Source organism: Capsaspora owczarzaki (assembly GCF_000151315.2).
Source record: "Capsaspora owczarzaki ATCC 30864 unplaced genomic scaffold supercont2.14, whole genome shotgun sequence".
Classification (NCBI taxonomy): domain Eukaryota; class Filasterea; order Ministeriida; family Capsasporidae; genus Capsaspora; species Capsaspora owczarzaki.
Genome location: NW_011887305.1, coordinates 284,554 through 307,954, shown reverse-complemented (window position 1 = coordinate 307,954; position 23,401 = coordinate 284,554). Strand labels below are relative to the sequence as shown.

The 23,401-nt window shown below is 53.6% G+C and overlaps 8 protein-coding genes across 8 annotated transcripts; 3 read left to right on the top strand and 5 right to left on the bottom strand.

The window, feature by feature from the left end:
* The first annotated feature begins 599 nt into the window (after positions 1-599).
* CAOG_07559 (hypothetical protein) lies at positions 600-3,405 on the top strand. The gene is made up of 5 exons (XM_004343383.2): positions 600-1,774; positions 1,858-1,943; positions 2,030-2,876; positions 2,947-3,087; positions 3,181-3,405. Exons 1-5 carry the CDS (start codon positions 666-668, stop codon positions 3,296-3,298), a joined length of 2,301 nt encoding a protein of 766 aa, XP_004343433.1. The 5' UTR covers positions 600-665; the 3' UTR covers positions 3,299-3,405.
* Positions 3,406-3,601: 196 nt separating this feature from the next.
* On the top strand, positions 3,602-6,055 carry CAOG_07558 (hypothetical protein). The gene is made up of 7 exons (XM_004343382.2): positions 3,602-4,797; positions 4,946-5,075; positions 5,163-5,295; positions 5,388-5,466; positions 5,558-5,608; positions 5,688-5,793; positions 5,866-6,055. The coding sequence occupies exons 1-7, from the start codon at positions 3,638-3,640 to the stop codon at positions 5,995-5,997; spliced, it is 1,791 nt and encodes a 596-aa protein (XP_004343432.2). The 5' UTR covers positions 3,602-3,637; the 3' UTR covers positions 5,998-6,055.
* A 102-nt stretch (positions 6,056-6,157) lies between these two features.
* CAOG_07557 (structure-specific recognition protein 1) lies at positions 6,158-9,478 on the bottom strand. The gene is made up of 6 exons (XM_004343381.2): positions 9,412-9,478; positions 8,687-8,923; positions 7,075-8,566; positions 6,937-6,985; positions 6,509-6,854; positions 6,158-6,421 (listed from the first exon to the last, which is right to left on the bottom strand). Exons 1-6 carry the CDS (start codon positions 9,463-9,465, stop codon positions 6,212-6,214), a joined length of 2,388 nt encoding a protein of 795 aa, XP_004343431.2. The 5' UTR covers positions 9,466-9,478; the 3' UTR covers positions 6,158-6,211.
* A 590-nt stretch (positions 9,479-10,068) lies between these two features.
* CAOG_07556 (ribosomal protein S23) lies at positions 10,069-11,324 on the top strand. Its single transcript, XM_004343380.2, has 2 exons — positions 10,069-10,104; positions 10,717-11,324. Exons 1-2 carry the CDS (start codon positions 10,101-10,103, stop codon positions 11,142-11,144), a joined length of 432 nt encoding a protein of 143 aa, XP_004343430.1. The 5' UTR covers positions 10,069-10,100; the 3' UTR covers positions 11,145-11,324.
* Positions 11,325-11,362: 38 nt separating this feature from the next.
* Positions 11,363-13,879, bottom strand: CAOG_07555 (MBOAT family protein). Its single transcript, XM_004343379.2, has 7 exons — positions 13,618-13,879; positions 13,310-13,333; positions 12,941-13,196; positions 12,592-12,802; positions 11,826-12,418; positions 11,588-11,740; positions 11,363-11,503 (listed from the first exon to the last, which is right to left on the bottom strand). The coding sequence occupies exons 1-7, from the start codon at positions 13,845-13,847 to the stop codon at positions 11,465-11,467; spliced, it is 1,506 nt and encodes a 501-aa protein (XP_004343429.2). The 5' UTR covers positions 13,848-13,879; the 3' UTR covers positions 11,363-11,464.
* A 290-nt stretch (positions 13,880-14,169) lies between these two features.
* CAOG_07554 (barrier-to-autointegration factor) lies at positions 14,170-15,262 on the bottom strand. Its single transcript, XM_004343378.2, has 3 exons — positions 15,204-15,262; positions 14,429-14,610; positions 14,170-14,316 (listed from the first exon to the last, which is right to left on the bottom strand). The coding sequence occupies exons 1-3, from the start codon at positions 15,231-15,233 to the stop codon at positions 14,250-14,252; spliced, it is 279 nt and encodes a 92-aa protein (XP_004343428.1). The 5' UTR covers positions 15,234-15,262; the 3' UTR covers positions 14,170-14,249.
* A 414-nt stretch (positions 15,263-15,676) lies between these two features.
* Positions 15,677-20,200, bottom strand: CAOG_07553 (hypothetical protein). The gene is made up of 2 exons (XM_004343377.2): positions 19,718-20,200; positions 15,677-19,652 (listed from the first exon to the last, which is right to left on the bottom strand). The coding sequence occupies exons 1-2, from the start codon at positions 20,192-20,194 to the stop codon at positions 15,735-15,737; spliced, it is 4,395 nt and encodes a 1,464-aa protein (XP_004343427.1). The 5' UTR covers positions 20,195-20,200; the 3' UTR covers positions 15,677-15,734.
* A 147-nt stretch (positions 20,201-20,347) lies between these two features.
* CAOG_07552 (Ser/Thr kinase) lies at positions 20,348-23,013 on the bottom strand. The gene is made up of 6 exons (XM_004343376.2): positions 21,852-23,013; positions 21,624-21,743; positions 21,303-21,502; positions 20,970-21,204; positions 20,745-20,897; positions 20,348-20,667 (listed from the first exon to the last, which is right to left on the bottom strand). Exons 1-6 carry the CDS (start codon positions 22,432-22,434, stop codon positions 20,549-20,551), a joined length of 1,410 nt encoding a protein of 469 aa, XP_004343426.1. The 5' UTR covers positions 22,435-23,013; the 3' UTR covers positions 20,348-20,548.
* Positions 23,014-23,401: the final 388 nt, after the last annotated feature.

Here is a 23,401-nt window from a genome sequence, read left to right as displayed (position 1 = left end):
GTTGTGTCGAAGTGAGCGGCGGCTGGGAAAGAGTGGAAGAAAAAGAGCGAACAAAACGAAAAAAAAAAAAAAAAAAAGCGACTTTAATCGAAAAAAAAAAAAGCGTCAATTTACCAAAGAAAAAAAAAAATGACTGAGATTGAAGTCTGAGATTTTTTGGTCCATTTCGACAATGAAAGACAGAGACGAAGGAAAGTAACGCAGAGACAAAAAGGAATGAAATGGAACAACATTGCCTGTATTGAAGGGGGCGAATCGCACATGTACGGTAATTCGATGAGGCCTTTCCTGAACGCATGAGCAATTGCAATTGTTCCACAATGCTGCGGATGTTGGAGAGAACGAAGACAGCGGCACTGCTTGGGGTTCCTGATACTCCCATCAGAAGACGCATGCATGCGCTTGGCGTACATTTCACTAAATTGGGGCTCGTCGAGGGCCTTGCCGACAATGAGCCTGATCAAGCCATCCAGACGCTGCCGTGTGCTGATTTTCAGCTTGTGAATGTCAACTCATCGACTATTCATTGCATTCGTAGTATATTCTCGTTTTGTCGAATACACACGTCCAAGCACGCTCAGAAAAGTCAGTCTTTTTCACAACGGTTCGGATTTTGGCTCGCAGTTTGAAACCGTTTCAGAATCCTGAGCCAAGCGCAAGTGGGAATGGAAGCGAGCTCACCGCCGCCAGCAGCGACTACAGCTCCCGGTCATCCCGACGATACAAATGAAGCAAACAACAATGCTACCAGCACAAGCGGGAGTCCAGCAGCTGGGCCACCTCCAGCTGCAGTCATCGATTTGGCTGCGCTCGACAACCGCCAGCTGTTCAAGCTCATGAGCGACCTCGGACTGTCCGCATCCCCAATCACCAAACAGACACGCATGTTTGCCGAACGCAAGGTCCGCGACCGGCTCCAGGCGACCTCAGGCTCAGCTGCAGCGATTGTCGTCTCTTCCTCCCCGACTGCAAACCCTGTCCAAGTCCAACAAGCCCCAGGCGACCCAGTCCCAGTCCAAGAGCCGAGCGTCCAGGATGCTGCACCAGGTCGCATTACCGAACCCATTCCGGGCTGCCAGACGTACTACGCAGTCGTGGTGAGGGACACGGTGCCAGGCGAGTCTGCTCCACCGGTCATCAACCTCGTGCGTTCGGGCGTCTACTCGGCGATTCCCAAGAAGGGACCTGGCATGCCGCAAGAGCTGCTCAAGAGTCTGCAATTCGACAAGTTTCGCGATTTCGATGCAGCCGCAAGATATGTTCAGGAGGCCATCGTGAGTGCCGGCCAGGCAGGAACAGGAACTGCGCGCCCCACAGGTTCCGCCTTGTCTGCAACGACCGCGGCAGTCGCTGCAGAAAACGTCTCACAATACCGCACACCTGAAGCTTCCACACTTGGCCGATTCGCTCGAGAGATTGAGCAGGGAAACTTGGAATCTGTGCAAAAGCAAATCAACGACAACCCAAAGTTTCTGGTGGACTCGAGCAACCGCCCCATGCTTCTCGCTGTGCAGGATCGCTCGACAGCTCTACACGTGGCCGCGCAGCATAATCGGCGGGACATTTGCCAGTTTATCGTCGGGCGGCTGAAGAGCGACGACTTTTGGACTGTTCTCTTCCCCAGCGGCCATGACAAGCACGAGGCCTTGCTGGACCACGTTAACGCACGCGATCGACTGATGGAAACGCCGCTTCATCGTGCCTGCAAGTGGGGGTCGAAGAGTGTTGTGGCGTATCTCCTGAGCCTGGATGATTTGACAGATCGCAGCGCAGCGTAAGGGTGACTGGATGTTTAGGAAAGCTGGATGTTTTGCGGGGGAAAAACTCAGCTGCGCAACGCTTCTGTGGTGTTTGCAGGAACGAAGACGGCAAGACGGCCGAGGAAATTATTTGCACTCGTGACAATTCTGCTCAAGCGAGGAACATCAAGGACTTGTTTGTTGGTACGTGCGCTGTGGCCTCGGTCAGTTCCCTTCTGAATTCTGTCTCACCAATCTTCGCGTTCTTTCCCCTCCCCCCGCTTCCTAAGGTCAATATTACATTCCATTGTATCGCACCGACGATGCTTCTGCGCCGGTCGTTGGATTGCCGTTCAGCTCGCCGGTGCGACCCGACACCCGAAATGCAGCTGCAGTCTCATTAGAGCGTATTCTACCTCCGGAGGAACTGGCACACACCAAATCGTTGGCTTTTCAGGCATCTGCAGGCGGGCACGAGGCATGGTTGAGTGCTTCGTCTCCTTCCGGCGTATTGCGAAGAACCGAGTCCACACAAGGTCGTCTGCCGGAATGGTCACCGTTAATGGATCGAGATTTGCATTCCCCGCGCTCCAATGCCGCTGCCTTACCAACTGGCCATGGTACACACAAGCTTTGCGCGACTGCAGGGCCAATGACAGAGCGGCAAGCCCAAGAGTTTCGCGAAAAGTGGAGTCCGCTTGCAGGTCGAACGCATAGCAACATTGAGTCACCCAAGAAGCAGCACACGCCAATGCTGCGTCAACACCACGGGTTGCTCCAAGGCAATGGCGGCAGACTCGGCAGTCCAGCAGCAGCCGAAACTTCCGCGCCTGGGTCGCACATTGCCTCCCCATTTTCCACGCCAACCAAGTCAGCGTCTCTCGCGGCATCCCAGTTTACATCCCCGAGTTTATCGCCGTTTTCTTCTCATCCACGGCGCCAAACAGACACACAGCGCTTGCAAAACGCCGAAAAGGGGTTTGAGGTGATTGGTCGGCGCCTGTCGACCGAGTTTCACACGCCGTGGCAAGAGCACTGGGCCTTTCTGCGCACATCTTGCAATGCCGAAGATCCAGAAGCACACGAGTTGTTTGAAAAGTATCTTGCGGAGCGTCCGAATCATTTGTTCATCAATGGGTATGTTTGACGGGTGTTTGTGTTGTTTTCGAGTGGGAGTGCACTGACTTTGGATGTGTTGGTGTGTCAGCCCTGCCTTCCGCAAGGACGATCGTGATTTCTTTGAAGCAATGGGTGATCACATCCCGAACTCGACCAAATTCCCGCTTGTCTCCAAGTGGTATCATCGAACAGAGGCAGAAATTCAGAATCGAGCCAACCAGCGATCTCGGTATGATGGCGCAGTGTTGATGGTGCGGGCCATGTCGTGGCAGGTCGAGCTCACTTGTTGTGTTTTGCGATGCTGTGATTGAATTTGTTGCAGGTTGAGCACGCCAGTTTCGACACCCACCCGTCCAGCAGTAGAGGGCATGCAGACCCTGTCAAATGCCATGGCGCAGCTCACTTTAAAGCCCGGACAAGGATTAGATTTCGACCGATAGTGATGAGAACAGAGAGTTTGAGCATTTCAGTGCTTCTAAATACAATCCGATCATCTGTGCAAGTACAACTCGGACGCTCAGCCAGATTTGATCTGAGAATTGAGAACAGCAAGCATGCGCCTTGTTGCAAATCGATAGCATTCTCCATTCCACACTCTGTGTTTCGCGCGCGGTTCATCAATTGCTCAGCAACCACGTCGACTTTTCTCAGCGTCTCAGCGTCTCAGCGTCTTTATTGTTGTTATTGGATTGACTGAATTTTTCCAATCTTTTTTTTTTTTTTTTTTTTTTTTTTTTTTTTTTTTTCCCTCTGCTTTTTCCATTGCTTTTTCCGTTGCAATGATGGAAGACGACGACTTTGGCCTGCTGCACCAGCACGCGGCTGGCAGTGGCGTGTCCGTGTCTGTGCTCGACCCAACTGTCGACAACGAGGACGACGACGACAACAACAACAGCAGCGGTGCTCACGGCTACGGCATCCACAACGGCGCAGCAGCAGCAGCAGCAACTGCAGGACGAGAGCAACAAGCTCAGCAGCCAATGTCGACGACGACCGCCTCCACTCTGACTGGCGCTGGAAACGAGCATCACCAGGGCTTCTTGTTCAACCCGACCGAGTCTGGCGCGGCGATGGGCGGCGAGGAGGACAACCTCGACGACATCTTTGGCGACGACGACGCTGCAGACGCGCTGGCGAGCTTCTCGGGCGCGGCTGGAGGAGCAGCGTCGGGCGATCGTCAGCAGGCAGCATCGACGTCGTTCGCTGGGTTTGAACTTGCGCTGGACAATCCGGACCAGGACGAGGATGAGGACGAGGACGAGGACGGCGACAATCGACGAGCCAGCAGCAGCTCAAAGAAGAGCAACAAGAAGAAGGACAGGGACTCGGACAAGAGCAGCAAGAAGGACAAGAGCAAGAGCAACAAGGCCACTGGCAAGGAGAAGAAGCGCGGAAAGGCTGCCAAGGCGGTCGTCAGCGGGGACGAGGACGATGAAGTTGCTGCGGAAGCTGCTGCTCTCCATCGCGAGGCTGGCAAGGACGCAGACAACCTTGGACCGCGCAGGAACAAGCAAAAGCGATCCTTTGCAGACTCTGTAGCTTCAGATGGTCCTGCGGCGAGCAGTGTCCCCCGCCAAGACGCAGAGGACGAGTCCGATCCCGACGACGCCGTCACAGACCAAAGCAGCCAGGACGGCGCGCGCAAGAAGGCTCGTGCAGACAAGCCCTCCAAGACGCGCTCCGAGGCGTCCTTCGAGAGCGCACCCAAATCCCGGGGCGCTTTCGACGAAATTATGGAGCGCATGAAGGCCAAGCGCGTCAAGCCCGAAAAGTTTGACAAGTTTTCGGACGAGCGACTCCAAGAAATCAAAGCAGGTGTTCGAGCCTTTGTCGACAAGATGCAACGCGCTGCCCGCGACGACAAGGCTGCTCGTGAAAAGCGCATGCCTGGCCTCTCCAAGCTCAAGATGCTCGCGGATGTGGATTCCGAGCTTCGAAAGTGAGTTTTGGTTGGGTTGGATTGTGTGGGAGATTGTCGTGTGCCACACGCGCTTTCAACAAATGGGGATCAACGAGATTGCAGTGAGACGTGTAACCTGAATGCTCACTTTTTTTTTTTTGTGTTTCCCTCTGTCTCTCTTGTTCAGAGTTCAACTGCACGAAATGTTCATGGAGTGCGGCATTTTGGCTGCCATTGCCGAGTGGCTTCGCCCGCTGCCCGACGGCTCGCTACCGACAGAATCGATTCGCACCAAATTGCTCACTCTGCTGGATCTGGTACTTTGCTGCTGCAACTTGTGTTTTGTTCTCGTGCGATTTTCTGCCGCTGCTCACCACCCTTGCTTTTCGTATCGCTTTCACCAGATGAACCTGGCAGACATGGACGAGGATCTTCAAGATGCTTTGCAATCTAGCGAGCTCGGCAAAATTGTGTTTATTCTGAAAGTCCACAAAGACGAGACGCAACAAAACAAGCGCATTGCCAAAACTCTCATCGGTATGTTGGGCTTGTGGTGTGTTTGGCCTTTTGGATCTGAGCATCTCATTCGTTTGGGTCGACTGCTCAATGCTTTGCCTTTCCAATTTCAGACAAATGGTCTCGTTCTCTCTTCAACTTGGAAGCCGCTCATGCCGATCAAGAAAAGCAGTCTGTGGTTCTTTCCGAAAGGTATGCTTTGATTGTCAGGATTGATTGGGGAAACAGAATAATTTCGCGCTCCTTGTCTCATTCTTGCATCCCTCCCTTTCGCAAACGTCAGCGATCTGGCTCGGCGTCATCGCGAGCAAGCAGAAAATGTACTCGCAGCAGCGTAAGTCATCTGCCCTTGCGTTTGAGAAAGCGCCTGCCTGCCTGCATTTTCTCACCGTCCCCTGCTGCTGCTTTTGCAGTCCTGAGGCTGGCCGCCAACACGCACGCCTGCCCCAACCATCCACGCGAGAATATCTGGTTCGCCCCCGAGTCGCTGCCGATGCTCCTACGAGCGCAACCACTGAGGTACGTTTTGTGGCCAGTTCTTCATTTTGCTGCAATCATTTTTCGCTGACTCGACTCTGTCGTCTTCCGCAGGTGCAAGATGCTGCCTCCGAAGCCGTGCTCGCGGCTTTCTCGCGACGAATCCAAGCTAGCAAATCCAAGACCTCGAAATCGCGTCAACAAGCTGTTGGTGGCATCGTCGAATCGAAGCATTGCATCATGTAACTTTTTCTCGGTTTGATATATAAAGCAAGCAACCATTAGCCATTGTCGCACACGTCGGTATAAAGCTAGCTATTTTTTGCACACGTCGTTTTCAGCAGCAAAAGCCACCAGTTCGATGCACTCAGCCTGGTGAATGAAAAAAAAAAAAAAAACACGAACAAAACGAAATGATCCATAATATTTTGAACACAACTTTCCTCTCACTCAGCACACACTAGTCGGAATCTTCAATAAACTCCTCGCTCTTGAACTTCTTGGACGACGACGATGAGGTGGAGGCAGCCGCCTTCTTCTTGGGTTTTGCGGGCTCTTCATCCACGTCCATGGGCTCGCCAGCTGCAGCGCGCTCCTTCTTCTTTTGCTCGTACTCTGCCAGAGTAATTTCGTAGGCCTTGCGTGCTTCGGTTGCTTTTTCGGCCCAGCTCTAAGAAAGGACACAACATTCCAGGACACGAGTCAGCGCCAATTCAACGGACTCACAACAATCCCAATCGTCTCCTCTTCTGCTTACATTCTTTTCCGACTCGCCGAGCTCCTTCCATGCGTTGCCAAGGATGCTGCCGAGTTCCATTACGTTCGCGTCAGGATTCTTCGCCTTAAACGCGGCGCGATTCTCATTCGCCCACAGCATGTACGACGACATGGGCTTCTTTGGCGCGTTCTTGTCCTTGGCGGCCTTCTTTGTCGGTGATGAGCTCTTTTTGGGGGCCTTGCGCACAGGCTTTGGCTTGTGCTCCTTCTTGTGCTTCTTTGCCTTCTTGACTTTGGGCTCGCCATTTTCATCCTCGCTCCCAGAGCCGCTGTCCGAGCTGTCGCTTCCACTGTCGTCGGAGCTCGAAGTGTAGTTCTCGTCAAACCTGTAGGCAAGCACAGAGTTAGCACAGAGCAAAAGATGCATCTCGCCAAAAACAACAAAAACGAAAAACGAAAAAAACTCACTCTTCGCCGACTTCTTCAACATCAGAGTTTGCCTGGAAATCTTCATCCTCTGTTACACGAAAGATCAGAAGGCAAAGATGAGCACCGAGTACACCTCGTTTCCATTGTTCCACCCACCAAATAACCGCCCCCCTCCTTCTTCCGAATCATAGTCATCGCCGGCAATCTCGCGAGCATGGCCCTCCTTCTTCATGCGGCGCTTGTACGAGTCGTTCTCTTCATCGTCGCTGTGGATGGCGCCGTCTTCGTCATCGCTGTCATCGCCAGCGGCGGCGGCAGCACCGCGAGCCGGTGGCTTGTCTGCGACGACGGAAAAGCCCTTGGAGCGCGCCTTGGCGTTGCAGAACTGCTCGAGATTTCGCTGCTCTTCCTTGGGAATGCTATTGAAGGTAAATCCAGTGCCCGAGTGGGTGACGATGGTGAAGGCGAACGTCTTCAGAATCGAGCTACCGCGCTCGAACGTGACCGTCTTAATGTCCGAGTAGTGAATATACGTCAATGGCTTGTGCACAAAGATGAAGGCGTTCTCGAGCGGGAAGAGGTAGCCATCCGACGCCCTGTACGAGGCCTTGTAGCCGTGCTGCTCAGAGTATGCCTTGTCCTTGGAGGAGGCCGCGGCGGGCTGAATTGGCAGTCGGACGGACATGGCGGACAGCAGACGCGCCAGAATCATCACCTCGCCGCCAGACATTTCCTTGGTGATGGCAAAGTGGTTGGGCTTGGGCGCATCGCCTTCGCGCACGTTCTTGTTGATCAGCTTGGAGACCTGGAGGTTCTTCTCGGCAATCTCGGCCTCGGTCATGTTGAGCTCGACCGAAATTTCCCGGCCTTCCGTCTGGAGCAGGAAGACAATGAAGGGATACGGGGTTTGGCCCTGTCGCACGGGCGGATCAAGCGCCAAGACAACAAAGACTCGGAACTGGTCGGGATGGGGCAGCACGAACGTCTTTGAAATGGACGCGAACGGAATCTTGAAGTCGTGGGTCTGGCCGTGCAACGTGAGCATGGTGGGGTAAAAGTCCATCTGGTAGCGGCCGCGAGGCGTCTGGCAGTTGACATCGAGCAGGGACACAATAACGTCGCCCGCAGTGTGCGCGACATCGACCTTGCCGAGAATGCGCTGGAAGAGGCGCGTGACTGGCAGCTCGTGCTCGTCGCCCTCAACGCCTTCCTCTGCCTCCTCGGGTTCCGACGCAGAGTCCTCCTCGTCGGAACTGACTTGGGTCGGTGCAGGCTCCTCGCCGTCGACCTGCATGATGGTGCTTTGCTCGGCTTCGCGTCGTCGTCGACGCAGGTCGTTTCGCCGGGCGCGAGCAGCGTTTCGCTTGTCTCGCTCGATGCGCTCACGCTTCTTGCGCTCCTCCTCGCGGCGCGCCTTCTCGACGGGATCTTCCGACTCGAGCACGGCGCTCGGATGGACCACAAAGCGCATGTTGACCAACTGTTGGTCGTCATCGTTGGGATCGTCCTGCTTGAACTCGAGGGTAATGTCGTTCTTCTTCATGTGCGTCTGCGACACGTCAGACAGCGGCAATTCGAACGCGACCTTGCCATCGACGTAGAAGGCCAGTCCGTTGCCAGTGAATCGCGGCTCGCCCCACGTCCAGCCTTTCGTGGCGATATCCGAGGTCTGTGCGCAGAGATGAGATTTGATGTTTAGAGATGATGCATTTGGCCTTTTGCAACTCCTTCGTTCGTAGCAGGCATCAATGGAAGCAAAAGTGTGAACACGCATTGGCTGCATATTTACCTGCACAGTCTGGTGGAACGTCGACGAAACGTACTGCTCAATGTCTGTCAAGTGCGCCTCCTTAAACCCGAGCAATCGGAGCTTGCTGGAGGGCAGCTGGATGGCCAGCTCGTAGCCCGTTGCCGCGCGGTGCCACGCAAAGCCGCGCAAGTCGGAGCTTGCAGCGAGTGTGACTGCGCCAGTCGCTTGGTTCTTGAACGCAACGCCGGCCTCTTGCATCTTGACCATGCCCTTGAACTGCACAGGCAAGGGGCAATGAGCAACATGTCAACGTGAGACAAGGTCGGACGTCGATCCAACGACAGAGCGCAAGTGCAACGAACGAAAAAAAAAAAAAAAAAAAAAAAAGAAACAAACAAACAAAAAAAAAAAAAAAAGCGCAAGATCTCAAGCGTTGGCGCTTTCTCTGGGCTCGATGGCAGACGAGCGGCGACCAACAACGGCTCGAAACCCTAGCACAGGCGTCTAAGAGCGGCATTTCGTCATTCAGAGCGGATGCACGGGACTGTAGCGGGCGAGGGCAAGCGCGAACAGCACATGGATGCCTCATCAAAATTTTGGCGGGAAAGGCAGCAGTTCCCGCCAAAATCTGAACGTCCATCAAAACGCCGTTTGCCGTCGTCGCCCAACGACAAGCAAGCGCGACCAGTCTCGCAACCACAAACAGATGCAGCACTCTTGTTCCAATAGAGAAGAGAAGGAAGAGCGAGAGCAAGGCGACCTACCAGCTTGCCCTTGCTCAAGAGCGAAATGTTGTTGAATTGGACTCCTTCAGACATTTTTGCTTTGAGAGAAATGAAGAATGAGCGAATGGTACACACTTGCATTTCCCATGTGTAGTTGTTGCAATTGAAGCAATCGAGGTTGTTGGTGTGTTGACAACTTTGAAAAATCGCAGCAAAGCAACACCAAAGTCAAAGCGAACTTCGAATTGCCGCTAGTCGGCTCCTCATCATCGAGGGCATGCCAGCAACAGCGTATTGCAGTAAGATTTCAATGTGGGACGATGCAGGTATCCCCCCCCCCAATGCTCGGATTCAATGGAGGCATTGCCGTGGTTGCTCCATTTTTGTCTTCTCCGCAATGGTGTGCAGTACATAATCGCAGAATGTGTGCTATAGTACATAATCGCAGAATGTGTGCTATTCTCCTTTCTATTCCGGTGGAATTGCCAGCGAGAGAGAGAGAACTCATTCGTTTTCAACGCCTTAAGAGAGCCGAAAGCAGCTTGATTGACAGATCACTCAATCACAGTGTGTCGCGCGAGAGCACTACCGTACAATATTTCTTCCGCAAAATCTCCTTAACTCTCCGATTGATTTGGCAACACGGAAAATCGCACCCTGAACTCCAACCAAGTCAAACTCGACTTTGGCCAAATGCAGTGTTCGCTCTCTCTTTTTTTACTGCAACAATGGGTACGCATTTGCTTTTCAAAAACCTTTTCGTCTTTTCCGATTTCGACTGCAACGGCCTCTCGCGGACTCGGCTCGACCTCGGCATCAGCAATCACAGGCCAGACATCAACAATGGGGGCGGGGGCTTTGTGGGGCCGCTTGCGGGGAACAGAAGGGACGACGAACAAGCGAACGAGCGAACAATGTTCGCTGGTGCACCGGCTCTGGTCGCTCCATCCGACCCGCTACTGCATCGCAATCCACCCATCCCCTTCGCAATCCATCACAGCATGACGTGCTCTATCGGATTGGCACCGGTGGCAGGTCGGCAGGGCGTCGGATGGGTTGCTTATCGAGGGGCGAACGGACGGCAGCGGTTTGGATTGGCTTTTCCATTTTTTTCTCCCTGTTCCATCCGCTTTGATGGTTTGCATCGGCCTCTTTGTTCCGCACGCTTCCTGAAGCAGCACGACCCATACAGCTGTTTGGTTGTTTCGGTTTTGGGGCATACGACGGCAATGCTCGAGAGTCGCTTCATTGCCCAACACCTTGCATAACCTTGCATAACCTTTCCATCCCCTGCTCGATTGCTCACACACACTCCCCCCCTCTCTCTCTCGTCTCAATCCACAGGCAAGCCTAGGGGCCTCCGCACAGGTCGCAAGCTGTTGAACGACCGCCGTGAGTCGCTGTGGGCTGACAAGTTCCTCAAGAAGAAGATGCTCGGCACGATTTTCAAGCACTCCCCCTTCGGTGGCTCGTCCCACGCCAAGGGCATCGTGCTCGAGAAGGTCGGCGTTGAGTCCAAGCAGCCTAACTCTGCCATCCGCAAGTGCGTCCGTGTCCAGCTCATCAAGAACGCCAAGAAGGTCACCGCTTTCGTCCCCAACGACGGTTGCCTCAACTTTATTGAGGAGAACGACGAGGTCCTCGTTGCCGGTTTCGGTCGCTCTGGCCACGCCGTCGGTGATATTCCCGGTGTCCGCTTCAAGATTGTCAAGGTTGCCAACGTCGCCCTTCTCTCGCTCTTCTCTGGCAAGAAGGAGAAGCCGCGTTCTTAAGCAGCTTTCAGCTTAAACCAAAGTGTGCCCCATTGTATACAGTTTGTCGAGTGCGTTTTGTTTCCCCCCTCCCAACCACATATCGCGCGTGCCTGCAGATAACTGTATATGCTCTATTGAAATGAAGCTCCTGCGGGCGTTTTTGACAGACTTGACTGACAAATATTTTCTGTCCTTGTTTTTTTTTTGTTCCATTTTTTCTTGAACTGGTATTGGAGTGGGAAATGGTAGTTTTGGTCTTTATTGGATTCGCTGTAGCGTTTTCAAGGCAACGGAATAGGGAGAATCAGTTCTGCAGGATTCGACCATTGCGTGATGATTTATTGGGTGTTGTAGTACTCTCGAGCGTAGGCCAGCGACTGCAAAGAATGGTCATCGTACATCATGGTGAGTACCGTCAAAGCAAACAGCCAAACCCACAAACGAACAAGCGGTTGACATACCAACATGGGAGGGCCAATAATAAGACCAAACCACACGAAAAGGTTGCCGTAGACCAGGCCCTTCCATTGGCGGAACAGGTAAATCCACAGCAGCTGCGACATCTGGAGGATGAAGAGGTACGGGCTGAAGACGCGGAGCGACACTGCCAACACCTGCAGACCAACAAGAAAATGGAAACGTGTCAGCAACCATGCCAGGACCATCACCAACCACAACAACCCTTCGAGTCAAACATACCATCTCGTGGATGATGGACGAAATCAGAAAAGTGGCAAACGTGGCAGAGCGGCGGGACATGCGCAACGAGCGAATAGAGCCAAGGTAGAGGTAGCGCAGCAGAAAGTCGTGCACGGGCTTGTTCCACTTGCGTGCGTACTCTTCGAACGAGGTGGCATTCCACCAGTCCTCGTAGAACTCGCGGTCGGCAAAGCGGGTGACTTCGGCGAAAAAGTTGAGCACGCACTCGAAAATAATGTAAAAGAACAGACCGTGGCAAAACAGCATGGGCATGATGAGCCGCGACACGGTGTGCAGATTGTACACAAACTGCGCCAGCGGAGTCAGGTTCTTGTAGGCGTCCGTGGCATGCTCCTCGAGCACGGGCATGTAGTAGTGCGACACGACAAAGTAGAGGAAGAAGAACGAGCACCAGAACTGCACAAACTTGAGCAACACGTAGCCGTGCCGGACGCGTGAGGTGCGAGGGTACTCGAGCTCGTAGACGAGCGTCGGGTAGAGCAGGTACATCAGGTAGTTTTTCAGAGTGACGTTTTGCGGGTAGACGACAGACTTGCGGCTGACATCGGCGGCGTTGGTGGACGAATCGGGGTCTGAACTCAGAAGAGGTGTGTGTGTGTGTGTGTGTGTGTGTGTGTGTGTGTGTGTGTGTCTGTGTGTGTGTGGGGGGGGATGCGTCAAACAGTTGGAGCAAAGGTGAGGGACGGTTGTGCCAGCAAAAGTGAAATTTTGCAAAATCGCGCGACAACATGGCGCGGACTCTTACGAGCAGCCTCAGCATGAAACTGGCGATTGGAGGCCAGGTACGAATGGGCTTTCATCACGAGCACACACGTTTCAACAATCACGTAGACCGATTGGGTAAATCCGAGCTCGAAACGGATGCAGAGAAGTGGTGCAACAATCAGCATTGACAGGATCAGCGCAGTGTGCAAGATGATCTGCAGCACTTGCGGGATGAGTCGGGCGACAATCATCTGAGCAGAGGAGGAGGGAGGAGAGGCAAGCAGCAGAACAAAGAAACAAAGTGAGCAAACGCACAATTCAACGAGCACAAGCCAAACGAACAGCAGAACTACTCAAAGCGCCAGCCCATCGAGACAATGCAACTGCACCTTTTGAAAGACGACGGGAAGCATGGCAAGGCCAGCCACACTCAGGACGGCGCCAAACATTTCCTTGAGATTTCGCGAGATGGTGTCCAACACGTCGTGCTCGATCGGACTGCCTTCCTTCATCAAGTTGTCGGCTGCCTTTGTGACGACAAAGAAGGCCAATCCGAGGCCGAACAGATTGTGGAATCCGCGGAACTGGTCGTCGCCAATTGGCGGATCGAGCGTCGAATCCAAGCGAGACTTTCGAGCCACGTACCTGCGTTGCATGCACCGTTGAGCAAAACAACAGCGATTCGCAAATCAGGATGAATACCACAAAATCTGAGAAAACGCGACCGTTCAAGCGCGTCATCATTGTTCGCTTCGTACTTTTCCTTCTTGTGCGATTTGACGCTGTGATCAAACACCAACCGAGGTGGACACAAAAAGTGAGCGTTCAATCATGCAGGCAACATCTCACGCGTTTCCAGTGGCGCATATGCAAGTTGGAGTCGCGGAGTGATGGAGTGCGGAGTTGAGGGGGAAAAATCTGCGCGCGTTCCCAGCGATGTGAATCCAAGCCGCCATTTCGCTTGCAAAGGCATGGAGTTGGAAAGGGACTTGCCAGTCGCATCAGAATGTCTAAGAGTGTGTGTGTGTGTGTGTGTGTGAGTTGCGTTGAGATGGGGATGGCTTACAGTGTGGCGTCGGAGCTAGCAGCAGCAGCCACTGTGGTCACACTCGTCGCTGTCGTCGCAGTCACAGTCGAGGCAGTCTTGGAGCGTGCTGGCGAGCGAGAACGCGATCGCGAGGGAGACGCAGCAGTGGTGGCAGTGGTCGCAGTGGTGGCTGGGGAGTGGACGCCATTGGCTTTGCGCGATGGCGAAGCGGAGCGATGCTCAGTGCCATTCGCCACCCGTGCAGGCATTGTGGATCCGACAAGAGCGAGCAAAAAGAAAAAAAAAAAAAAACAGGAATGAATATGCAATAATATCACAGACCAAAGCAAACTTCAAAAGAAGGACGTGAATGAATGGATGGAGATGAAGAAAAGCTGAAGGAAGCAAATCAAACTCCTTGAAGTTGACATTGCTGCAGGTCTGCTTCAGTCGGCAGTATGCCATAGGATTCCAGGTAAAGCATATGGGACAGCTACGGAAGATGCAGAAGTCAAAGTTTGTCGAGATTCGCGACTTTTTTTGTTCCAGCAGTAATCTTGGATGTGCAACAAATCCAATAGCCTTGATGGAGACTTGTTAAACATTATATATTTTGATACGCTTCGTCACGCAGATGTGCAAACACCCCATTTCATTCAGACGGTGGCTTTTTAAAGCATGAGCTCGCACCACTTGGACAGGCACTCGTATGCGTCTTGACGGTGCTTGGAGTTTGCGCTACAAGTCCAGATCAAAGTTCAGATCAAAATAACAAACTACCAAGTGAGTTGCAGACCTAACCGACAACAGCGACAGTTTTGCTCAATTGCTCAGAAACACGTCCACGTACCTAGGAGCAACCTCCTTGAACCAATCGAGGAAATCACCCTCGTTCTTGTTGAGAATGAGGAACTGGCCGAGCAGCTGGTAGGCGTACTTGAAGCCCTGGTCGTTCAGCTCGCCCGAAATCTTCTCGCCAATGCCGGCGACTTGGTTGACGGGCTTGTCCCTCATCTGTTCCTTGATGAAGTTCTGGTATCGATTTCATTTTCATTTTAAAGCGCGTTAGGTTACTGTTTTCTCTTCGTTTTTCGGGTTTGTTGCTTCTGCATTGAACGCGCTTCTCCAGCAAAGCCAACCCAGCAAGTGGCACTGCGTTTGCTCTCCTCCTCCTTCCCTCTTCTCTTTGTTCTTCGTGTTTCCACCACCCATCCCACTCACCGTCACTGCACCACTGCACCACTGCACCACTGCGCACAAACGTCGTTGTTTCGTCCTTTTTTTTTTTTTTTTTTTTTTTCCATTGTCCTTCCTTCCGTCTCCCTGGCTCTCCTCCTCCTCGACCAAGGCGTTCTCGCGTTCAAATGCACTGCAAGCACTGAGATTTGGTTGCATCAGCACGCACAGGCAGTACTGCGAAGAAGAAGCCAAACGAGAGCGAAAAAGTGAACGAAAACACAGCCAAACAGTTTGAAACCGTTTGCTGTATGGCGTCGGTGCACACAACTCCCCCTTCTCCCCAAACACTGAGCAAAGCTGATCCTGACACTCATATTGAATGATGATGATAATAACAATGACGATGATGATGATGATGATGCAATCGAACACTGCGTTGCTCTTACCTGATGCTTTTGCGAGGTGGTTTCAGCCATGTTTGGTTTTGGTTGGACTTTGAAAAAGTTGGACTGAGCAAAATCCAAACGGAAAAAAGTCGCCTTTTAAAGTAGTGAACAAAAGTCAGAAAGAGCAGCACTGTGGAACATCCACCCCAACGCCAGAATGAAGGACAGAGGTCGTGGAAGTCAATGCCAAGAAATGAGGCTGGTGGTGCTCGCACAAGAGACAGGAGAAAAGGGGAACTCAAAGAATTGTGTAGGTCCATGCACGAAACATCACGCAACCACTCAGAGCAACACACTTGTTGAGATTTGTTATGCTGTACCGAGTTCGGTGAACATTGTGAATGCCAGTGAACTTTCACACATCAGCATATGGCACAGAACAAGGCTGTTTGAAGAAAAGCGGCAGAAGAACAGCGCTTCAGAGGCAATCACAATTGGTTTTGCGCTCTTGCATGAGGATGTGAAAATTTCTTAAACAAATAGACAACAGTGGTATTTGGTGACAATTTCTTTGAACACACGACACAAACATCACTCGGGTTTACATCCGATGGCGCTGAGCAACCACTTCAAATGCACGTGCGCTTTCTCCATCTGCGCTGCATTATTGTCGTGGACATCGAACATGAACTGGACACAGGATCCAACAGCATTGAATCCGGCCTTGTTGCGCGTGTGTGGATTCAAGCCAATGGGCAGATACGTGCCAGTGATGGCGTCTTGGATGTCCTTGCAAGATGCCTTTTGCGCATACATGAAATGCAGAAGCGTGTCGCCATTTTGGTCCACATCATACAACCGTGCCCCTGCTTGATGAAAGCGAACAATCGACTGGATGGATTTGCACGCGTACATGGCGGGAGTCTTGCCATGCGCATCGCGGGCGTGAAGATCGAATCCGAGTGCCACCCACTTGGACAGTGTCCGTTCCCACCAAGTGTCCTCGCGCTGGGCAGCCAGGTGCAAGGGAGTCGAGCAGTGTGGATCTTGCGTCGTGGCGTTCACATCGAAGTTTGCATACTCCAACACCTTGGCAACATCCTCGCCGTCGTCCGACATCACGAAATGGTGGAGGAACGTCCATCCACCGCCATCGACACAGTTGACATCCAAACAGTCCGCGCGCCTGAGAGGCACAACGACCCCTTCACGGACGGTAGACACCGCAGGAGTATCGCTCTCGTCGTCTTCAAACAAGGAGCGAATGTAGCACAATCCCGCGGTTCGATAGTGTGCGCGAACGTGCCGCAGAAACGAAATGGCGCGATACGAACGAGTCATGGTGGCCATGAGCGGCGTCTGGCCCGTGCGGTTTCGCGCATTCAGGTAAGGATGGTGTTCGAGCAACCGCGAGACCTCCGAATCAAAGTGATTCCGATCGAGCAGGGTGTGCAGCGAAGAGCAGACGCAAACGCCTTCAACCACCGTGTCGACTGCGACTCCTCGATTCAAGAGCCATTCCCAGACGGACGCGTCAGAGCTAGCGCCGATGCTGGTGCAAACGGCATTCATCTTGCGGATGCTCGAAATCGCGTGCACATCGACGCCAAGCTCAGCCAGCGTTTCCAAGCATTGCGTCGAATCGTAGGCCGCCGCTACCAGGAACGGCGTGTCGTCCAAGTGATCTCGCCCTTCAAGCAGGCGGCCACGCCCGATGGGATCATGCTCCAAAAGAGAGAGCACAAATTTGAGGACCGCGGCGCTTTCGTGACGCACGGCGAAATGCAGCACGTTGGCGCTCGATCCTGAGCAGACCTGATGGAGGCTTGCCCCGTGCAGCAACAGCCGATTTACCATAGCGCGCACGCGCTCAAGCATGTCGGGCGTCTCGCGGGGCCTTCCGCACACCGCCATGTGAATGGTACCCATCAGTTCAGCGGAATTTCGCAAATTCAACGCGAGACCCTGCGCCGGCGTCACTTCAATGCAGTCGGCTCCATTCGAAATGCCAAAGAAGAGCAACACGTCCAGCTGCTTGTCCGAGCAAGCAGCAACAGCAATGTGCTCTGCGTTGACGGAGCCTCCTTCGGGAGTGGCGGGCAGGAACGTCTCACGCAAGTGTTGTAGCAGAGCACCAAACACCTCGCTGGAAAGCCGCAGGTTGGCAAACTCTGGATCGAGCCACTCCTGTGGCAGACAGGCTTGCAGGGTTTCCAAGACACGTGAGAACGGTCTGGGCGAGTCGTTCCGGTTGATCAATTCCGCCTCGTCTGGCTCGAGACTGTCGTTGGTTTCTCGAGCAGTGACGGCAGTGTTGCAAGCCTTTTGAATCAGCAGCGCTAGCTCTAAGGCGGTGGTCGCGGCACCTGCATCGTCTGCTGTTTGGGCAAAAGCCCGAACGCTTGATGCAATCAACCGCGCCACCGTCACCTCGGGCTGGATCATATTTTGTTCGTGCCCACACGCCAGAGCGAGCGCGGACTCAAGCGGAAAGATCCATCCTTGCTGCTCATTCCAATCAATGGCAAACTGCACCAATTCGGCGTTGCCCCGCCGAACAGCGCAATCGAGGATGGAGTTTGGAATGGAAGGATTTGCGCCAAAGCGGAGCAGCACTCTCACACAATCAATGCTCGAGATGCCAATGGCAAACAAAAGCGGCGTGCACAACAAACCGCGACCGCCGTAGTTGTCAATCACAGCGGCCAGCTCGGCCGCGGGTGCTGCTCTGCAGATGAATTCCAACGTCTTTGGAAAGCCTTGTCTCGCGCAAATGTGAAGCAAGTTGATTCCGGAGCTTGTCCGGTGGAGTAGCCGGGTGTGTGGTGCGAGCAGGCGAACCAGCGCAAGTGCAGTCGCGTCGGTGAAGGAATCGTAGTATCCCACGGCGTGAATTGGCAGGTCCTCGTTCACCATGTGTGGAATGCTGCACGCCGCAATCCCTCCAGGAAGGGTGAGCGCATGCGAAACTGCGGCAACGGCAGTGGCGACGCCTTCTTCTTCTTCTTCTTCTTGGTCCGCGGTGTTCAGAGTTCCTGGTCCTGCCGACTTCCAGGCGTCGAGAACAATGTCTCGGAACGCCGTTCTGCCGGTTGCATTTGCGCGTGCAAGGTTGGTGTCAGGATGGCAAAGCACTCGCGCGAGCAGCCGATCACGGATGCTGCGTCGGTGGAAAGCTTCCAGGTGCATCAAAATGAACGAAACAAGACCGACCGTTTCAACAGTGCTCTTGCAGCGGGCTGCCCCATCAAACTTTGGGTGGTCGATAAGCGCTTGAGCAATTTGTTCGCAAGTCTTGAGGTCTTTGGCCGGAATGGAGGGTTGGCCAAGCTGCGCGATCGCCAAGAAGATTGGTGCGTCAAACTCGGGTCCCGCGCAAACGTTGGGCGACACACCCATGTCCAAAAGCTGGTTGACAAGGTTCAAGTCTCTCGTCGTGACTGCGTAGTGCAAGGCAGTCTTGCGCAGAGCGTCAAAGGCCTCCAGTTGGTGCAGCCGCGCGGCGTGTTTCAGCGTCAGCGCAATGAGGCCCTGATGCTTGAACTGGATGGCAAGAGTGTGAGGCAGGTCGCGAGGCGAGAATGGGTCGAGGGCATCAATCGTTGGGTAGCCGCTTTGTTTGATAAACAGCTCCACCATTGGTTGCAGACCCTTTTTGCAGGCAGCGAGAAACGGAGTGGTTGACGAGCACAGCTCATGGCAGTCGGCGCCATGATCCACCAAACACTTGACAATGTCGAAATTCGAGGTGTCTACTGCAGCGAGCAGTGGGCTGAGTGGTTGCTTTTGCTCGCAATCCCGAATCTTGAGCAAGTGCGCAAACAGCTCGGAATGACTGGCAAGCACTTGCACCAACGCCAGGTTGGACTTGACGACGGCCGTCTGCAAAACAGTTCGGCTGCGAAACGTGGAAGGCCGCACGGCCTGGTCAAATGGCACCACTCTGAGCAACGCGCGCACGGTTTCTGTTTGGCCCCATCGAGCGCACCACGCCACTAGACTCTGCAAGCCAACTTTGTTGAGAAAGCGACCGACCTCGCGCCGACCAATTCGATCGTCTGCCCGAATCGGCTCGAGCGCAGCTTGGGCCAAAGGAGCAGCACCGGCCCTCGCCGAGTGGCAACCAAACGCAATCAGGCGCAGGAGCAGTTGTGTCGAGCCAACCTTGGCCACCTCCTCCAACGGATGCACACAAGCCCCAAACAGGCTCGAGCTGGGCTTGAGCGATGCTGCGCCAGTCGCGAGGAATTCAATTGCGGCCTCACTGTTGCCAGATCGAAGCGCTTCTTTGAAAGTCTTGGGGACGGCGACAGCCGTGCTGCTGCTCTCTTCATCGTCGGATTCCGCAAAGACCATGTCTTCAAATTCGACGGAAGCCCAACCGAACGGGTCTTCCACGGGATCAGAAGATGGGGTGAGTTGGGTCGCTGTGGGCGATGCGGGATCCGGAATGGTAGTTGCAGACGAGGCGGCATCAGCATCCAGATTAGGCGATCGTCCGGACTTGGCCTGAGCCATCCGACGAATCGATCGACCAAGATAGATGCTACCGAACGAGTCATGGCACTTGGTACAGGTGGTTGCAGGTGATCTGCAGGCTGGGGTTGATTCGGCAACGCGGCGACTGTTGGAGCATGTGTGAAGGAGGGCGTTGCGTCATCATCGGGATTCGCATTGTCAGCATCCTCGTTGTCGTCGGGATTCGCGTCGTCGTCGTCGTTGTGGGTCACTTCGTCCGAATCATCGCCGAACAGCCAGTCCAGCTCGTTCAAGGAAGAGGCAGTTCCATCGTTGCCGTCGAACAACTCGAATTGTGGCGTACTGGGAGCGCCCGACTCGACCAGCGGCTCGTTGGCGAATAATCCATCGAGGAAGGCAATCTGCTGAGCCATCGTCGCCACTGAGAAGCGCCTTGCATTGGTAGAGTTGGTGAAATGGAAGGTCGTGGGAGGACTAAGTTTTATGAGATGGATGGGCAATAGGCTGTGTTCAAGATTGGGAGCCGACACAAAGGGAATGGTGAACATGTCCCTCCAGCGCTGCCCTGTCATTGCGTATCAACACACACACAGACTCTGATGCTAGAAATGAAACAGAAAGAGAGAAAGAGAGAAAGAGAGAGTGAGAAAGCGAAAGAAAGGGATGAAAAAGGACTGTGCTGATTAAGCAAAACACCGAAATAGTGAAACAGCGAAACAGCGAAAAAGTGAAACAGCGAAACAGCCGTTGCGTAACATTGGACTGAGCGAATTTTTGACTTGAAGTCATGCAATGGACAGCGAGCAACAATCTCAACAAACGAACATTCAGCAACTAGATCGACGAGGCGGTGTGTGTGTGTGTGGGGGGGGGGAGAGAGAGAGAGAGAGAGGGAAACACACACACAAAAAAAAACAGCTAATCTGCTACTGCCAGTCCAAAACAGCCTTTTTGTCGACAGGGAAGAGATCGCGCAGCTCCTTGTAGTTCGGCTCCTCCGTGTACTTGATCTTCTCCACCAACGCAAAGAAGCGTGTCAAGGCAGCTGCATTCCATCAAAAAGTCAGAGGAGATAAACCGATGCAGAAATGCAACATTGAACTTCTCTCATTCCCTTCTCACCTGAGCATTTGAAACTGCGCGGATCAGCCAAAAGAGCTTGCTTGGCAGCAAGAACTGCGTTCTTTTGTGTTTGCTTGGCCCAAGGGAGCGCGCCAAGCTCGAGTTTGACGAGCAAAAATCCGAGCGACTGCAAATCGCTTCGGCGCGAGCAGACTGTCCACAGAGTCAGCAATCAAGCCTTTGATCTTTGTCGACTCTCCAGAAACACGACTAGCAGCAACTTACTGTAGCCTTCGTGCACATCGGTGGAGGCATACTCGAGAGTGCCGTCGAACGCAGCCTTCTTCTTGTTGTCATAGACGACGTGCTTTCCGCCAAACATGTAGCGCTCGGCGATGCCAAAGTCGACGAGGTACACATCCTGCGCGTTGCTTGAGCCGGGGGCGCCGAGCATGAGGTTGGACGCCTTGATGTCGGCAAACACAAAACCAAACGAGTGCACATATTGCAACGCGAGGATCTGCCATTCAAATGCGACAACATGCAGCGGTCAGTGTCAACATCTTCAATCCAGCATGACTGGGGCCAACACAACTCTGCTCGCTGGTCGGGCCATACCACAGCGTTGGCAATGTAGTCCAGGGTAGGCCGGGTGAAGGCGCCGGTCAGCTCAAACAGCTGCTGAATGCTCGGTCCCATCAGTGCCACGACGATGAACTGACTTGGCTGGCCCTTCGAGGTCGTGAACTTGCCGTAGGAGTGATAGAGCGGCATGCCGACCGACGAGACGCCTCGCTGCGACTTGACAAACTTGTCGACTAGCACCCGCAAAAAAAAAGCAAAAAAAAAAGCACACATGAGTAGATTGCAAGACAACTCAAAGCGCTGCCCCTGCAAAAAATAGGATACAATCACAATGCTCCAAAAATACCGCCTTACTGTTGTCCTGCTTGCCCAGAGTTTGGTAAATCTTGCTCTCCGAGTCAAGAGGATTGGCTTTCTTTGTGTGGATGGGCTCGATTTTGATCGCTACAGATCCTGTGCCGTCCTTCGGCTTGGCTAAACGTTTTGAACAGGCCAAAATAACAAATGACAAGAAGATGCATTGTAAGTACATTGGCAATCAATTTTGCTTTTTTTTTTTTTTGGCATACCCACGAATCTCACCTTCGTAGACGGCGCCATGGCCGCCAACGCCGAGCAGACGTGTCAATTGATACTCTTTCTTGGCAAAATCGGTCAGCACGGTTCCGACAGTGACCAGCATGGCAGTGGAGCTCGGAGGAACGACAGGCGCTTGGTTGGCTGTGCAGGCGATTTCGTACGGGGTGCCGGTGGTGGCCTTGGCCTTGGCCTTGCCCGCTCGTGGCGACGATGCTGCCAAAGCCTTAGCGGGGGCCTTTGCAGCTGTCTTGGCGGCGGTGGCCTTGGCGGACGCCGTGATGCGTGCAGCGGGCTTGCGAGCTGGGAGAGCTTGGTCCTCCTCGTCCTCATCCTCATCCTCATCATCATCATCATCATCTTGGTCCATTGCAAACGCACCACGACCACGATCGGCTGCGCGACCAACGCGTGCTGCACGAGCAGCAGCTGCCGGCATGTCGTTCCGTTCCTGAGCAACGCGTTTGACTTGCGGGCGCGCGGCGGCGGGCGGCGGCGGCGACAGTGCTCCGAGCCTGAGCCGTCTTGGTCTTTGCCTGACGCACTTGTTCTTGATCTTCATCGTCATCATGCTCATCATCTTGGTCATCTTGGTCAGAGTTTGCAGCAACAACGGCTGCCTTGGCTCGGCTGGTCGTCCTGGGCGTCTTGGCCGCCGCAGCCCGCGCGCCCTTGCGTCCCGTGGCTACGCTCGTCGCACTCCCGCTCTTGGTCGCAGCGGATCCGCGGACGGCAGTGCGATTCTGGCGCGCACTTTTCAAATTGGCGGCGCGCCGTTTCAAACGACTGCCGTTGTTGTCGTCGTCGTCGTCCTCGCTTCGATCGCCGCCGTCCTCCTCTTCGCCGTTACGATAGTGATCATCATCATCACCATCGTTATCATCATCGTCGTGGTCGGAATCGCGAGCTGCTCGGCGCTTGGTCGTCACTCTCGCCCGCGCTGGCGGCGATGCCATCAAATCCTCATCCGCGTCCTCGTCGTCGTCCGCTTCCACTGCGACTGCACGCCGCGCATAAAAGCTCGATGCAGGCGCAGAGACGGGCGACAACGTCACTGGCGTCGGCTCGCTCTGGCCCCACATCAAGCGGGACTTGACAATCTTAAACCTGCTGCCCAGATAATCCATCCCCACACACAGCGAACGTGATGAAACTGACAAGACACAGAACAAACAAAAAAGGAGTGAAGGTTCTGAGCAAACAAATAAAAAATGGAAACGCTCAGAAAAAACAAACAAACAAAATCAACTCAGAAAACCATGCAGTTTGTGATCTCCAATGTTGTTCCATTCAAATTTTCGTGCTGCAACTCGCTTTCCAGCAACCGTCTTCAAGAGCTGAGCGACGTCCTGTTACTCCATCTCTCCAAGCGTTTCTAATCGCCTGAATGTTCAGCAAATGCACCTCAACGTCGCTCTGCCATTCAAAATTCTGCAGGAACACAAAGCCAACGTCTGGTTGAAATCTGAGCCTTTTCGCTTTTCCACTCCTGTTGTAACAACAGAGCATCCTATGCAATACATGTCTCTCCACTATACACTCGCAAAGCTCACTCA